General features: G+C 47.2%; 1 protein-coding gene across 7 annotated transcripts; it reads right to left on the bottom strand.

Annotated features, from left to right (window-relative positions):
• Positions 1 to 8,100: 8,100 nt before the first annotated feature.
• LOC308468745 (uncharacterized protein) lies at positions 8,101 to 15,872 on the bottom strand. Of its 7 annotated transcripts, none has more exons than XR_013981832.1 (7): positions 15,763 to 15,872; positions 9,371 to 9,450; positions 8,961 to 9,077; positions 8,726 to 8,814; positions 8,510 to 8,603; positions 8,321 to 8,403; positions 8,101 to 8,236 (listed from the first exon to the last, which is right to left on the bottom strand). XR_013981832.1 is itself a non-coding variant. In XM_080991164.1 (7 exons), the coding sequence occupies exons 1-4, from the start codon at positions 9,612 to 9,614 to the stop codon at positions 8,731 to 8,733; spliced, it is 477 nt and encodes a 158-aa protein (XP_080847290.1). In that variant the 5' UTR covers positions 9,615 to 12,000; the 3' UTR covers positions 8,101 to 8,236; positions 8,321 to 8,403; positions 8,510 to 8,603; positions 8,726 to 8,730. The 7 variants fall into 7 exon arrangements, 3 of the variants coding, with proteins under 3 accessions (XP_080847290.1, XP_080847289.1, XP_080847291.1); XR_013981834.1 differs by lacking the exon at positions 15,763 to 15,872 and adding an exon at positions 11,732 to 12,000; XM_080991164.1 differs by lacking the exon at positions 15,763 to 15,872 and adding an exon at positions 9,224 to 9,255 and having other exon boundaries at positions 9,371 to 12,000.
• Positions 15,873 to 16,006: the final 134 nt, after the last annotated feature.

Here is a 16,006-nt window from a genome sequence, read left to right as displayed (position 1 = left end):
TACAATGCTATGGTTCTATAAATGGAGTAAGCTTGCAGGAGGCTGGTATAAGCTTCCTCTGTGGTTCCTTGACCTGAGAGAATATTTGGCAAGACCTTTTAAGCTGCAACAGGACTTTTCTTGTTTTTAAACCACTTGGTTTACTCTTCACTTTCATAGCTTAACGGGCTCTGTTTCATTGAAATAGTATGATATATCACTGAACTCAGGTCTGGGCCCAAGTCACCACTCAGTTGAAAGCTTCAGTGGGGAATTTTGAGCCAGACCCTATTCCTCAGCCTAGCCTACCACTCAAGGTTATTGTTAGATTTATTTTTTTGCATTTGTATCCCACCTTTCCTCCAGGAAGCTCAAGGTGGCATACATAATTCTCCTCCTCCTCCTCCTCGTTCATTCCCCACAACAACCCTGAGGTCGCCCAGTGAGCTTCATGGTTGAGTGGGGATTTGAACCCTGGTCCCTCAGATCCAAAGGACGCGGGTGGCGCTGTGGTCTAAACCACAGAGCCTAGGACTTGCTGATCAGAAGGTCGGCGGTTCGAATCCCCACGACAGGGTGAGCTCCCGTTGCTTGGTCCCTGCTCCTGCCAACCTAGCAGTTCGAAAGCACACCAGTGCAAGTAGATAAATAGGTACCACTCCGGCGGGAAGGTAAATGGTGTTTCCGTGCTCAGCTCTGGTTCGCCAGAAGCGGCTTAGTCCTGCTGGCCACATGACCCGGAAGCTGTACGCTGGCTTCCTCGGCCAATAAAGCGAGATGAGCACCGCAACCCCAGAGTTGTCCATGACTGGACCTAATGGTCAGGGGTCCCTTTACCCAGCGGCATAGCGTGGGTTGTCAGCACCCGGGGCAAGGCAAGTAATTTGCGCCCCCTAACCCCTAACCTGCCGCTGCTGCCAGCTTCTTCTTGCTGCTGCCTGGTCTGGTCTGGTGTGGTTCTCTCCCACGCTCAGCGCTGCACTGGGCGGCCGCTGCACTGTTCCTCCCCCAGATAGTCCCTCGCTCTCTCTCCGCACCGCACGCCTGGCACCCACCCCCTCCACAGTGGGCGGCGACCCAGTGGCTCCGATCGGATTCGCACAGCCAGCACTGCAGTGAGAGAGAGTGAGTGAGCCAGGTAGGGGCAGAGAGCTGCGAGTGTGAGCGCGCCCCCCCCCCCAGATGTTGCGCCCGGTGCGGCCGGCCCCCCCCCCTGCACCCCCCACGCTACGCCACTGCCTTTACCTTTACCCTCAGGTCCAAGTCCAACACTTTAACCACTACACGGCACTGGCTCTCTCTTTAAATATCACCCCGTTCTTTTTTCAAGCAGATTTCAGCTAAGGTTGAGGCAGCAATCCTAAACACATGTACCAGGGAGCAAGTCCTACTGACTACTTCCTTGATCGTATGGATAGGATTGTGCTGTCAAATACACAATCAACAAGCAAAAACGAACACAAATATATGCCTTGCAGCAGCAACCTAAAAACAAGAAAGAATAAAGGAGAGAGCCTTCCTGAAGCTCTTTGAGAGATGCAGCGGGGGAGGGGGTTGTAAAAAACAAACAAATAAGTTTTCCTCTTCTTCCCTAACTTTTTATTTGGTGTTAATGCATACAGACATATAATCTGAGAACCAGAGTATGGGAGGGAACAGATTTGCATAATTAATGTTAAATCTAATGCATGCAAATCCTAGGAAATGGCAGAGCATTAGTGATGCTTGACAGATGATAAACTCCATTTTTAAAAGCCAAAAGATGCCCTTTTGGGGGGGGGGAAATGAAGAAATGCTTAGCAGATGACAAACAAAAATGAACAGTGGTGATGCAATGATTTCAAAGGAACCGAGCAGTGGTGATTGGTACCTATTGGGGCTGGTGGCGCCTAAGACAGGGAGCCCAAACAGGAAGTTGAGCCAGAACCAACGACAGGAAGCACAGCCTAATTCTCCTTTTATCCCCATCCTGAGTTCTGTGAGGGCAGCACTGAGAATAAGGAGGAAGAAACTGACAGCTAAGTTCACCCCCTGGTCTGGATGCAAGTAAGGCAGGCCGGCAGGTGGGGGCTGGCTAAAGGCAGACTGAGGTTGGTGGGGCAATGCCCCATTTGCCCTAACACACCAGCCTCTGCTGGGTAGATGAGTGTTTCCATTAAGGGGGATTGTCAGGACTGTGCTTGAATCTGAAGTCATGCAGGAGGCAGGATAAGGATCAAAAGCATAAAATAAATGGGTATAGAGGAAAATGTTGCAAACAATAGAACCCAAGTATAGTTAATGAAAGGGACATGGGTGGCGCCGTGGGTTAAACCACAGAGCTTAGGACTTGCTGATCAGAAGGTCGGTGGTTCGAATCCCCGCGACGGGGTGAGCTCCCGTTGCTCGGTCCCAGCTCCTGCCAACCTAGAAGTTCGAAAGCACGTCAAAGTGCAAGTAGATAAATAGGTACCGCTCTGGCGGGAAGGTGAACGGCGTTTCCGTGCGCTGCTCTGGTTTGCCAGAACCATTCTGGCCACATGACCCAGAGGCTGTATGCCGGCTCCCTTGGCCAATAAAGCGAGATGAGCGCCACAACCCCAGAGTCGGTCACGACTAGTTGATGAAAGCATTGTGCAATGGTTCAATATGCACAAGAACGCAGTGATCATTCACAAACAGCAATTGATTATAGCACCGTCTTCCCAGATTTGCTACGTTAAGGGCTCATTCAGAATTCCTATAGCACCTCATTTCCCAGACGCTGGTCCACAAAACCCATGTCCAATAATGTCAGACCCTCCGAGTGTCCCTATTTTCCAGGGACATCCCTGATTTGGAGAAGCCATCCCAGTTTCTGATTTGATCCCAGAATGTCCCACTTTTCCTTAGGACATCCCTATCTTCATTGGGGAAATGTTGGAGGGTATGGAGTTATCCGACCCTGAGCTGTCTGAAGGCAATCCTGTAAAGGGAAGTTTTTTAAAAATGTTTAATGTTTTATTATGTTTTTATATGTGTTGGAAGCTGCCCAGAGTGGCTGGGGCAACCCAGTAAGATGTTTGGGGTATAAATAGTAAAATTATCATTATGGAATGGGACATCCCTATTTTCATCAGAGAAATGTTGGGGGGTATGGCATGTTGTTGTTTTAATGTCCTGGTGCTTTTCCCAGGAAAAACAGTGTTTTACTGCTCAATCAGAGCAAATGGCTATGCATGGAAATGCCAGTTGCTGTTTGCTCCAATTCAGCGATGAAAGGTGGGTTTTCCTGGAGAAAGAGCTGGGGCGAATAAAAAGTGCTCAGACACAGACCTGTGCCTAGAAAGGCAGCACAAATAAGTCTGGATGAGCCCTTAGTTAGCACTTATAGTGGAGATGGGTCTTGACTGGGCCCTAAAGCAATACCATGGTTTATTGGTATACAACCTTAATCAATCAACCAAGACCATGGTGCACTTTTCTCTTCTTCTACAAGAGTTTAAGTTGGCACAGTAAAGGAAGATATTTTGTGTTATTGCCAATGACTGCTTCTGTGAATGGATACTAAGCTTTATCACTCCCTCTAATAGTGAACAATGAGTAATGAGTGCCAAAAGGATTGTAGCCAAAATAGCACCACTTAGAAATAAGAGGAAAGAATCAGCTTTGTTGGGAGAATGCCCAAGGTTTGCTGAAGAAAGACCAGAAACACTAAAAAAGAAGAAGTCTTTTTTCCATTGTTACTGTCATATCCAGGAGCAGAATTATGGCACTACAACCAGGCTTGAGAGACTGAGAGGAAGGATTTCCAGCTCTGGTAAAACTCAGCTCAAATTAAGACTTGAATGTTATTAAACCCATTCCACTTGGAAGAAGTCTTCACCTTCCATATAATACTGGGTTTTTAATCTCCCGTATTTGAACTGGCAATATATGAATGAGAACTGAAAGAAGATAAACCACTCAGAACACATTTCAGCTTATAAGCAGTATATAAATATTCCTATATACATACAAATGTCAGGCTGTCATTGCGAAGCGGTGGCGCCCATTAGAAAATCTGTAGCGTTGCAGCACAAGTCTGGATTTGCAAGAAGTCAGGGAAGGGGAGGGGAGCGAAAGAAAAGAAAGGGGTTTTTTAGAATGGCAGTTTTAAACAACAGCAGAGGTTTGAATAAAGCAGTGATGGAGGGACACAGAGGAGATGTAAGGATATGGGGCGGCTGAGTGAGGTGTAAAGAGAGCGGTGGTTGGTTAAGTGGTTTGGTAGGGTTGGTGAGCTACGTGATCATGGGTTGCAGGCCCAAACGAACAGTTTTTCTTGAGATTTATGCCTCATAGTAAGCAATCCAGTGTGCTTGTGTTTCAAAATCTCCCATTGTCTTCCTTCCTTCCATTAACTTTCCTTTTTATCTTATTTCTGTTAGTTTGTTTGTTTGAACGTTACTTTATTTGCATTGTTTTTTGTATAAACAATAAAATGACAACACCCAGCTTTTCAGTGATCTGGAAGCCTGTGGAATTCATAGTAAACATGTTAATATGAAGAGGGATCCTGGAAAATAGAGAGTTTGGAAACAAAGACGTGGAGGATTTGGAAAGGCTTTGGGCAAAATCAGTAGCATTGGAAGATGTGGAACATGGTTCTGAGCAACTGTTTTGCTCCTCTTCCTGAATGGATGGATTGTGTGGCCACATAATCATCACTGCATCTAATTCAAATGTTCAGGGGCCAGTGCAAGTGCACAGCCTAAACAGTACCATCTATGCACAAAGAAGATGAATCAACTGCACTGGGAAAAGGGAAGGGAAGTCCAAAGACTTAGGAAAAATGAAACCTGAGAAAGGAACATCCAAAAAAAAACAGTCCAATGAGGACTGATGTCCCTTCCAGACAACCAGTTTATTGGGCATTCATCTTGCTTTGTTTGCAGCGAGATTCGGTAGCATTGGCTACTTAATGATTATTATTTGCTTGGGAGCTTAGATAACTTTGCATCTAAGCAAGCTTTAACCCACACTTTCCAGTGCATTTTCCCATCACTTTCCTTATTGCAAAAAGAAAAGAAAAAAAGAAATCCAATCTTTCGAGGAAGTGGGTTTGTTATAAGACATCTCAATCAACTACAATTTTGCAATTTGAATTTGCTAGTATGTGGTTGAATCACACCAGTGATTCACATAATTATGACTGTTGGGGTGGGGAGCAGAGGTGGTCTGGAATATTCTGAAGAAAGACATGGTGCTGCCTTACTGGAACAGCAGAACGCCACACTGCAACTTTTTGTTTGCGGGTTCCACTTGACACAGAAGCAATGCAGTCTGAAAGAGGGTCTGTGAACTCTTTTGCAAAGGTGAGCTGGAGGGATCAAGTCCTCTGAGGCCACCACCACTCCTAACCCCATGCAGACACCCCCTGAGAGATATCACAGATGAATAAAAAGAATGATTATGTTGTTTGTCTTCCGGAAGCAAAGCAAAGAAAAAAAAATCAGTGACACTTTAAAGCCTAAGGAATTCATTGTGACATTCATTTCCCATAGGCAATGCATCCGATGTGATAAAGTAGGCTTTCTAAGAAGAAGACTGCACATGTTGCTATGCTATCCCTTAAGCTTCAGCGAGGTTTGGACTGAAAGTTACTTTAGTAAAGAAGGTGGCTCAATTAAAAACGGCAAACATATTAGGGAGGGCAGTAATATGTTTGCATGCAGAAGGTCCCAAGTTCAGTCCCCAGTGGACTTCGTTTCTGAAACCCTGGAGAGAAACTGCCTGTCAGTGAACACAGTGATGAACCAGATGGACCCGCTCTGCATAATGGATCACAAGCCACAGCATGCACACACATCATTTGAATGGCAATACCCATCAACTTGGGGGTGGGGGGGCTCAAATATTTTATTGGGGGGGGCAGAAGGGACCTCAGCTCCTATGCTAAAAGATCCATGCGAAAACTTTTTGTGGGAGTCCAAAGATTTGAGCTTGTTGCTCCCTGCTCAGGGGGGCCAACTTGAATAAAATATGGGGGGTAAGCCCCGTCCAACATAATCGATCACATGGCACGGTGCACGCACAGCATCAACGGGGGAGGGGCGGGTTTCAAATATTTTGCGGAGGGGGACTGAAGACCCCTCGGCCCCTAGGAGTTGGCTCCTATGCCCCTGCTTGTCACCTTGCCAGTTGCCCTTCTACCCTTGCGGAGGAGACGCGCAGCCCGTCATTACCTTGTAAGAAAGCGAGGCGCTCCTCTGTCCCTCATCGATTCAGACGACGCCGTGGTCTGGGTCCCTGCAAATGTACCAGAGGATCACACAGAGAATGAGTAAGATAGCAAAGAGGAAGACAGCCACGAAGATCGCCTTGGCCACTGGGGAGACAAAAGTCTGCATCTTCTTTTTCCTCCTCCTCCTCCTCACCACGAGGCAGTGAGAGGAACGAGAGAGAAGGATCGCTCCAGCGCTCTGCCCCTCTAGACATCACAACCGGCATGCGACTAAATGAGAAGAGACGGGAGAAAAGTTGCACACAGTACTACCAGGAGTCGAAGCTGGGTCCCCTGGGCGCGCATGCGTTCTGCCCAGTCTCTGTTTCGGAATGGGCTCGGCACTCTTCTGCCGTGTAACACTTCGACTGCCAGGGCGCGGGAATACACCCTAAACTCCTTGGGAGGTGTGATTAAGCGCTCTCTCTCTCTTTGCCTCCTCGGCTGTATTCGAGCAGAGGTCGATGTATGCGCGCAATTGTGCTCGGTGTCCTTCCAAGAGGAGGCGGCGGCGGCTGCTGTATCTTGTACTGCCCAGGCTGTGCACCCCGTTGCTTTGGTCTTTATTTTCAAGCGCCACCGCTCTTCTTTGAAGACAAATAAATGCATGTAAAGTTTAGGGTTGGGTTTTATTTTGTTTCGCAAAATTTAGTTGCAATGCGCAGCAACAGCTGAGTGTAGGTGAGCGGGGCGGGGATCATCCCACCGATCACTTATTTTCTCTGCAAAAGAAATCAGTGTTCCAGATTCTGCAACGGGGGTGAGGGGATCAGGCTGTTGTTAGGCTGACAGGGCCCAATGAGAGCTCGTTTATGTAATTCATAAGATACTATACGTACCTCCTGACTGTAATAAAACCTCAAAGAACAAAACAATGAGATTATCAGCCCCCCCCCCAAAAAAGACATTTTAAAATTCCCAACTGTTAAAAACATTAAAAAAGAAAAAAAATCAACATCAAGCTAAAAACTAGAATGAAATTCTACATGCCTGAATAGGCTTGCCTAAAGGAAAATGTTAAGTGGCACCAAGAAGAGTACTGTACAGGGAAAGCAGTTCCCTGATGTCAGTAGGCAGGGAGTTCCAAAATGTGAAAGTTACCACACTAAAAGATCAACTGCTTACAAATGTGGAACTAGACCAGGATGTCAGGAGCCTGCAAACACCTTCGCGGTAGTGGCGCCTGCCCTGTGGAATGCCCTCCCAGCAGATGTCAAAGAAATAAACAACTCTTTCACTTTTAGAAGACATCTGAAGGCAGCCCTGTTTGAAGTTTTATTCTGTTTTTAGTGTTCTGCTGGGAGCTGTCCAGAGTGGCTGGGGAAACCCAACCAGATGGGCGGGGTATAAATAATAAAATTATTATTACTATTCCTGCTGGAAGAGTTAATCACAGCTGGGATAACCACAGAGGCCCCCTTGGTATCGGGAGCCTGAACAAGAACGGACAAAGGCTACCTGAACTGTGCTCATACCACAGCCTCTGCGTCACGAACATGGTGTGCTCTACCAAGGCAAAACACTCAGTGTCCTGCAGACATCTTAGATCTCAGGTCACTGGCACCAGCTGGACTGGATTGTCACCAGGCAATTGCACTGAACTGTGTTAATGCCACACGGAGCTACCACAGCACTGGCTGTGACATGGTCACATCCTGAAGATGAGCAAAGAGGACCTCTAGCCAATCTAAGGTTCTGCACTTTGGCAGGAAGAAGCAGCTGCACCAATATGAGGGACACCTGGTTTGCTGGTAGGGAAAAGGATCTAGGGATCTTAGTGGACCACAAGCTTAACATGAGTCAACCTGAGAGTGATGCAGCAGCAAAAAATGCTAATGCTATTCTAGGCTGCAACAACAAAAGTGTCCAGATCAATGGAAGACAATAACACAATGACATTCAAAACAGTAACAATTTATTGTGCATTTATTCAAAATCCATTAAAAAATATTTATTTTTATTCCATTCTCTTCCAATTCTTTTTCTTCTTGACACGTGGAGTTACACAGGGAGTAGATCATATATCCTAAGGAACTGAAAAACCCAAGATTCCGTGAGATCTTTTGAGGGAAAATAGTTAACAACTTTCGGATCTCTCTCTGTCATCGGGACACTTACACTGAGAAGGTGGAGGAGGGTGCCAGGGTTGGGGGCTTCCATAAGGAGACTGCCCGGCAGGAGCCGGAAGTGCCTCTTCAGTTCTTGCGGGAAAAGAGAGAAGAAAGTTTGAATGCTGGGTTGGATTCTGCAAGTGTGTGACAAAGAAGAAGAAAGAGCCGTGAAGGGAAGTCAAAACAAAGGACATACTTCTCTCTTCTCCTCCTCCTCGGCGGTCCCTTTCAGCACGGCCTCCAACGTCCTGCACAGGATCACGCTGATCATATCGCAGCTGAACTTGGGCCTCATCGTGTTGCAGAGATGAAAGGGAGAGGGTTAGAATCTCCCTTGCCCCCTTCTCCCTCCCACCTGCTCTTTCCCCCTGGAGTTCTGCCCCCCCCCCACAACCCCATCCACACCAAAGACCCCACTCACCTTAGCTGGAGGAGGGCCTCCAAGGCAAGGGCCAGGGTCAGGGGCTGATCCCTGAAGTGCTCCAAGGGCCCCAGGATGTCCTGGAAGAGAACAGAGGAGGAAAATCAGCTCCAACCCCAAACACCAGGCTTGGCTTTGCAGGGGCATGGCAACCCCATGGCCTAAGCCGGCAGGGTCCTCCTCTCCGCAGATGCACAACCCCTTCCCCCCACCCCCCATCACTCACCAGAATGGCTTGGGCCGTCTCCTGCTTGGAGCACTTCAGGGATCGTAGCCCCCTGAGCTCAGCTGCCTGGCAGCTCTGGATGACCCTCAGGAGGTAGACCTGTTCATCCTCCAGCAGCTGAAATGCAAAAGTCAGGCTGTCAGTTCCTCATGAGGGGAGGGCTTCTCCGCATCTGAGAGTGCAGAGTGGGGGGCACAGAGCCCGGGCAGTGGGGGGCAGGTCTGAGGGATCCAGTCCCTGCTCTTGTTTGCTCCAATCCTCACCCCTGGGGCTGGGATGTGGAACCGCAGCAGAACTGCAAACAGAAGGACATGGGAAGAGGTGAGTCCCCTTTTGCATCCTTGGACCAGTTGCCCCCCCATGCCCATTCCTGCCCTCCTCTGTCCAAAAAAGGAGGGCCACTTGCTCACCTGGCTCCACGGGCTGCTCTGGGTCTTGCTGGGGGGCCACCCTGTGGCAGCACCTGAACAGGTACCTTAAGCACCTGATCCTAGAAAAGATGAGCGGAGAGAGCGACTCAGATGCCAGCAGCCCCAATTCTTGGGGGGTGTTTGTGTGTGAGGAGGGGAGTCTGGAGAAAACAGTGAACCACTGCCAAATTGGCAGAACAGAAATACATATGTGGAGCCTAATTGATCCTTGCCGGTCCATCATGACCAATTCCTTCCATCTCTCTGCAGTTCAGTGACCTGAAGGGGCATCATCAGAGCCTGAAAGAGGCAGCCCAGAGCATGAAGGGCTGGCAGAGACAGAAAGGAGGTCCCAAGTGCTCTGGGTTCAAGAGCTACGGCCATGCCAGGACCCAGAGAGCCTGGCCCACTCATTCATGCAGTCAAGCAGTATATAAATTTCATGAAGCAAATAAAATTTGGGTCATTCTTAACATTGTTACCAGATTTTTTGGAAAGGGTGGCGGGGGGTTTTCCCCTCCAGCAGGCACCATACCCCCCCCTCCGACTGTACCCCAAATCAACACCTTCACTTCTGCAAATGTCCGCACAAAACACATCCTGACACAGTCCTTTCCTTTTTCTATTCCAAAGGCTCCCATAAATAAGGGTAGAACATTTGCCCTAATGAAGGCTGAGCCTTTCGCTCGCAAGGCACTCAACCAATCCACTCAGACTATCCAAAGAGCTGTCCAATAGCAACCAGTGAGCGCCACGAAACAGCACCCTCTAGAACAAAGCACTGAGGGCACAAGGAGAAGGGGACGACAGAGGACCAGATGGTTGGACGGTGTTCTCGTTGCTACCAACATGAGTTGGACCAAACTGCGGGAGGCAGTGGAAGACAGGAGTGCCTGCTGTGCTCTGGTCCATGGGGTCACAAAGAGTCGGACACGACTAAACGACTAAACAACAACAACAACAACAGAACAAAGCACACAGGCACTGCAGCTGCCAACCAGCCGTGGCCTCTTCTCTACAAGTAGGAATTCCCACTGGGAAAAGGGAAAAATCAGAACCAGCCATGAAAACCATTCTTGGCCCATTGAACTAGTCTTTTAAGTTTCAGTCTAGGCTCCTGCACTAGCAACCCAGCTGTATGCTTGTGAAACATGGATCACTTATAAACGCCATCTCCAACTCCTTGAAAGATTCCATTAATGGTGTCTCCGAAAAATGTGACACACCACTTGGGAAGGCAGGCGAACTAATACCAGTGTCCTGGAAGAAGCAAAGATCACCAGTGTTGAACCAATGATTCTTCAACACCAACTTCGTTGGACTGGTCATGTCCAATGGCTGGGAAACACTGGCCTGCGAGCGCTCCAATAGGAGAACAGCCTTTACCAAAGGTGTCATGGGCTTTGAAGACACTTGAACTCAGGATGCAAGGGAGAAATGAGCTAAGAGGAAGGCACGCTTGGCAAACCCTCACTGTGATCAGCTCCCGCCCAGAAAACTATGTCCCCACTGTGGAAGGACGTGTGGATCCAGAATTGGCCTTCACAATCACTTATGGACTCACGGTTAAAACTCACTGTTCATGGAAGTCAATCTTACTCAGCTATGAGTGATAGAAGAAGAAGAAGAAGATATCTGGTCGTAGCACTCGCCTACTCTTGCAGCGGGAAAACCTTCAAATATTCATATAAAAGCAATCCAACATCGGATTGACACCATTCCAATGCTGTTCTGCTCAGAAGGAAGATGGCTACCAGAGAAGGCACTTGGGACATGGCTAGGGGCAGCCATCATCCCTGAAGCATGAGACCACGTACACAGCAACCCTTCTGCCGGGGTGATAATCACTGCCCTCCTGGTCTCTGAGTGCCAGACAGGTAGCCATCTCAAGGACAAGAGTGGATCCAACCTACATGGATTGGGAACTTGGCCAGGATACTAGGGGGTACTCAACTTGGCTGGGAAACAGGACCATGTTTATATTTTTCTTTGTTTTACTTAATAGGTGTAAGGTGGAGGTCAAGGGAGGGACAGGGACAAACCTGATACTCAGGTGTCCGCCAGAAAAACCTCCCAGTTTGTGACACACACACCCCCCGGAGATGAAGAGAAAGGGATGCTACTTACAGTCTGCCCATGTTGACAACGAAAAGATCCCACCCTCCTATCTAAAGTAACTATCTAAAAGGGACCCGGGCGGCGCTGTGGGTAAAAGCCTCAGCACCTAGGACTTGCCGATCGAAAGGTCGGCGGTTTGAATCCCCGCGGCGGGGTGCGTTCCCGTCGCTCGGTCCCAGCGCCTGCCAACCTAGCAATTCGAAAGCACCCCTGGGTGCAAGTAGATAAATAGGGACCGCTTACTAGTGCGAAGGTAAACGGCGTTCCGTGTGCTGCGCTGGCTCGCCAGATGCAGCTTGTCACGCTGGCCACGTGACCCGGAAGTGTCTGCGGACAGCGCTGGCTCCCGGCCTATAGAGTGAGATGAGCGCACAACCCTAGAGTCTGTCAAGACTGGCCCGTACGGGCAGGGGTACCTTTACCTTTAACTATCTAAAATGCCCACCCAAGCCTAAATCTGACCCCAACCCCAACCCCCGCCCTAAGTCTATACCTAACCCCCACCCTAACCCTACCCTACCCTAACTTAATCCTAACTATTCCTCTATCTAAAAAATAAAAATATGTACAGAATATTCACAGATGTGCACAAAAAAACCAAAAAACAAAAATATTAAAACAAAGAACATAAAATAAAATAAAAGTGTTAAAATAAAAGAATAAAAGGAAATCAAAATAAATCAAATCAAATAAATCAAATAAAAGTAATAAATGAAATCCAAATCAAAATAAGAAAACGAAAAAAGAACAAATCACTAATCCTCCTCTTACTCTCCACCAACTGCCACCACCAACTGTCACCACCACCTCTCTCCTCTAACCTCTGCTCACTAACCCACAATGGCCGCCTGCAAGTCAGTGGCTTTTAAAGGAGAAGGAAGAGATGTCACAAAGGAGGGCGGGTCCTTGTCACCGTGGCAACCCCCCCCCACCAGGACCTGGCCCCACCTGGCCCTTCCTGAGTGGCGATGCTCCTCTGTCAGAACTCAGAGGCACCTGCTGTTCCGCCTGCAGAATGCTCTAATCCCAAACTCTCTAGCCCTACGACTGGCTCTGCCACGATAAATCCATTTGTTTCTAAGGTGCTTGGTGGCTCTCTTTTTCTACGTTTGGTGCGGGGGGCTTAATAATATCACTACCCTTCTGCACTCTGGGGATTAAGCAGGGCATGGATTTGAAAGCATTTGTAACTTCTGCCACATAATTTTCAGGTGGAACTCAAATTGGGAGAGAAAAGGGTAAATGCAGCCTGCTCTTTCCATGTGGGTGGCACATTTCGTGGTGCATGCAAGATTAATGGTGGGCCATAACATTAAAGGCAGGTGCATTGTGGACCTGTCCGGCCTAAGTGGGGAAAGGAACCATCAAATTTGCTCATAAAACCTCTCTGGCATGGGAGCACATGAATTCCAGAGCCATGGGCACATGAATGCTTCACAGTCTGTTGTTTTTCTGCGGAATTCACATTTGGAAATATGCTCAGTCACAAAGAGCACATACCTGCTTCTTTCCAAAGGAGTGCTAAAATCAATTAACAAGTCCTCAAAGAGGCAGGCCTGTTCCAGTCCCCACCTCAGATAGTCTCAAAGGAAGCCAGTGCAAATTCATCAGCAATTTCAGCAGACGTTGTGTCTAAAGAGTGCAGCAGCTACCTTTGGGCTGACCAAAATTCTGGCACCTTGGCTGAGTGTCCTGGAGCATGCACAGAAATCCTTTATCTCCAAGGGGGATGTAGCATTTCAAAGACCGCAGGGCAAATGTGCTCCTGAGAATATGCAGAATCCTTTTCCTCTGGTGAGGTGTGAGGAACCTTTGGCCACCCCAGCTCTTGCTAGACTGCAACTCCCGTCAACTCCAGCAAGCAGGAGTTCAGCAACATCCGGAGGGCCAGAGGTTACCCACACCTGAGCTAGAGACTGTGCAGGTATCTGTGGATTCTGGAGTCCCAAAATTCGCCTTCGGTATATTTTTTCATGGATGTTGGTGACTTCACCTGCCTGATGCTGCATAGGAGGTGACCTAGGATGAGATGGCTGGCAGGTACTCATGCTATGGCCTGGCTGACTTGCTTGCACAGTAAACGGGAGACAAGAACTCAGTGTGTGATCTTATCACAGTGAAGAACGGTAGCAGCTTCCCCAAATCTCTTGCTAAGCAGCAAAACTCTGTATTGCTGGGTCTGCCTGCTGGCAAATATAACACTGAATCACAATGGTACAAAATAACTCAGCAAGCTGATATTTATCAAGAGTTAAACAAAGGTTAGTGTACTAAATTTTATTTCCAATTCTAGGTAGTTTGCTATTGGAGAAATACCATTTATGATTATAAAAATCTAAAGCAAAAATTATTTAAAAATATGATTTCATTTCTAGATCAGACAGACAATATTTTTTCTACTATATATTTCTTTATCATATACACACAAAGCTTCTATTTTTAAACAGGAAATATTTTTGTAACCTAAGGTCTATTATACCAATCCATACAGATGTTCATTTTGTTACAGTTCTGTTAAGTTGTATACAAATTATAAAGATTCCAAGTTTTTTTATGTTCTGCCATGTGTCTATCGCGAGTTTTGCCATTACTGCATATTCTGATAGTTTCTCTTTCCATGCATCTATTTCAGGACATATGTCAGATTTCCATATGTTAGCCAACACCACTCTGACTGCTGTGGTCATATAACTAAATAGTTCCACTGACGATTTCACAATACAGTAGCTGAAGGAGTTATTCCCAACGGCATAGTTTTGGGGTCCAATGCAAATTTTGTTTTTTTTACAGTTTTTTCATTTCAAAATGAACTTTCCTCCAAAACTTTTTGGTCTTTTCACAGGTCCACCATAATGGAAGAAGGTTCCTTGAGGTCTATGACATTTCCAGCAATGTCCATTCATTTCATTATTCATCTTCTGTATATCTTTCAAAGTTATAGACCATTGAAAGAATATTTTTGTACAGTCACACCTCATGTTACGGCCACTTCAGGTTACGTGTTTTCGGGTTGCAGACTGCTGGAAACCCAGAAGTACTTCCGGGTTTTGCCACTCGCACATGCGCAGAAGCGCCAAATTGTGCCTGCGCCTGCGCATACGCAATGCTTCAGGATGTGAACGCTGCGGGTTGTGGACATGCCTCTATCACGGATTACGTCCACAACCCGAGGTTTCACTGTACCAATTTTGTTTTAGGACTTAACTGCAGTGAATTTTATTCCTTTATTCATAATTGTTCTCATTGTTCCACTATAAACTGTTCTTATATTTTTTGCATCCATTTTGTCATATAATGTTTTGCTTGTTCGGGCTCAGTGTCATATTTGAGTAATAGTTTATAAATTTTACCCAAAAGGTAGACCTCTGTTATGATGGACTCAAATTCTGTCTTTTCACTGATTTAACTGTTTGCCATACAGTCTTTCTTGAATCTGGATATTAGTTGACAGTATGAAAGCAGTTTCATATTTTTTTCTCCTCTTTAATACTTCGGCATGTATTTGATCTGTTCTTGAAGATGAACCATATCTTGGTACAATATATAGTCGTACATTCTCCTCTCAGCTCTAATAATAATGCTCCAGTGGTGACATTAACAGTGCTGCTAAGGGCATTTTGTGATTTTTGTAGCGCAACTCATGATTTTTGTGGTGCAGGCTGTGCCCCTGGCTATGATGTGTGAATTGATGGTGAGTCTGGGGTAGCTCAATGCATAAAGCGTGAGGATCCATGAGGATCCGTGCTTCAAAATCACGTTTTTGGGCCATGGAGTTGCCAGGAAGCCGTGGATACATGATTTTTGTGGTGCAGTCTGTGACCATGGCCATTATATTTGATCTGATGGTGACTTTGGGCTGATCTAGTGCAAAAATCATGAGGATCCATGAGGATCCGTGTTTTTTAACCATGGTTCTGTCTACAGACACGTGGTGTATATCATGGTGTTTTTATTTTGTTTCAATATAAAAATCATATGAATTCATGAGGATCCATGTTTTTGTGGTGCTGCAGGGCGGCTAAGTGTTGGATCCACGTTTTTTATTGTCCAGCCTGTAGGCGTGCCTTCCAGATGTGATTTAACACTGGATTTGTTGTACTTATTTTTTTAAGAAGTGGAGGATCCCTGAGGATCCGTGCAGATCCGCCTTTAACCCAGACCCCCGGTTGAGCATTAATCTCAGAGTCGTGGATTCCGGCCTCAAGTTAGGCAAAAATAATTCCTGCATTGCACGGGGACGGGGTTGGGCGCTAGATTGCGGTCCCTTAACCTACCGTATGTTGCGATTCCCTCCCCAGTTCCTTAGAAAAAGCTTTCATCCCCTTGCCCTTCCCTGAGCAGCAACCGGGCAAAGCTTCGACGGCGCTCACGACGCAGGCGCCAGGTCGCCGCGCACGCGCACTGTCCTCCCAGTCCTTTAGCCGGCGGAGGTGGGCGGGGCCCAGAGCTTTCGGTGGTGGGCGGGGAAGGAGGGGGAAAAAAGCAGCCTTGGGCGCAAGGGAGTAGAGAGAGGAGGGG

Source organism: Podarcis pityusensis (genome assembly GCF_964106645.2).
Source record: "Podarcis pityusensis genome assembly, chromosome: Z".
Classification (NCBI taxonomy): domain Eukaryota; kingdom Metazoa; phylum Chordata; class Lepidosauria; order Squamata; family Lacertidae; genus Podarcis; species Podarcis pityusensis.
Note: the sequence above shows the minus strand (reverse complement) of the source record. Positions and strands in the feature narration are given on the sequence as shown.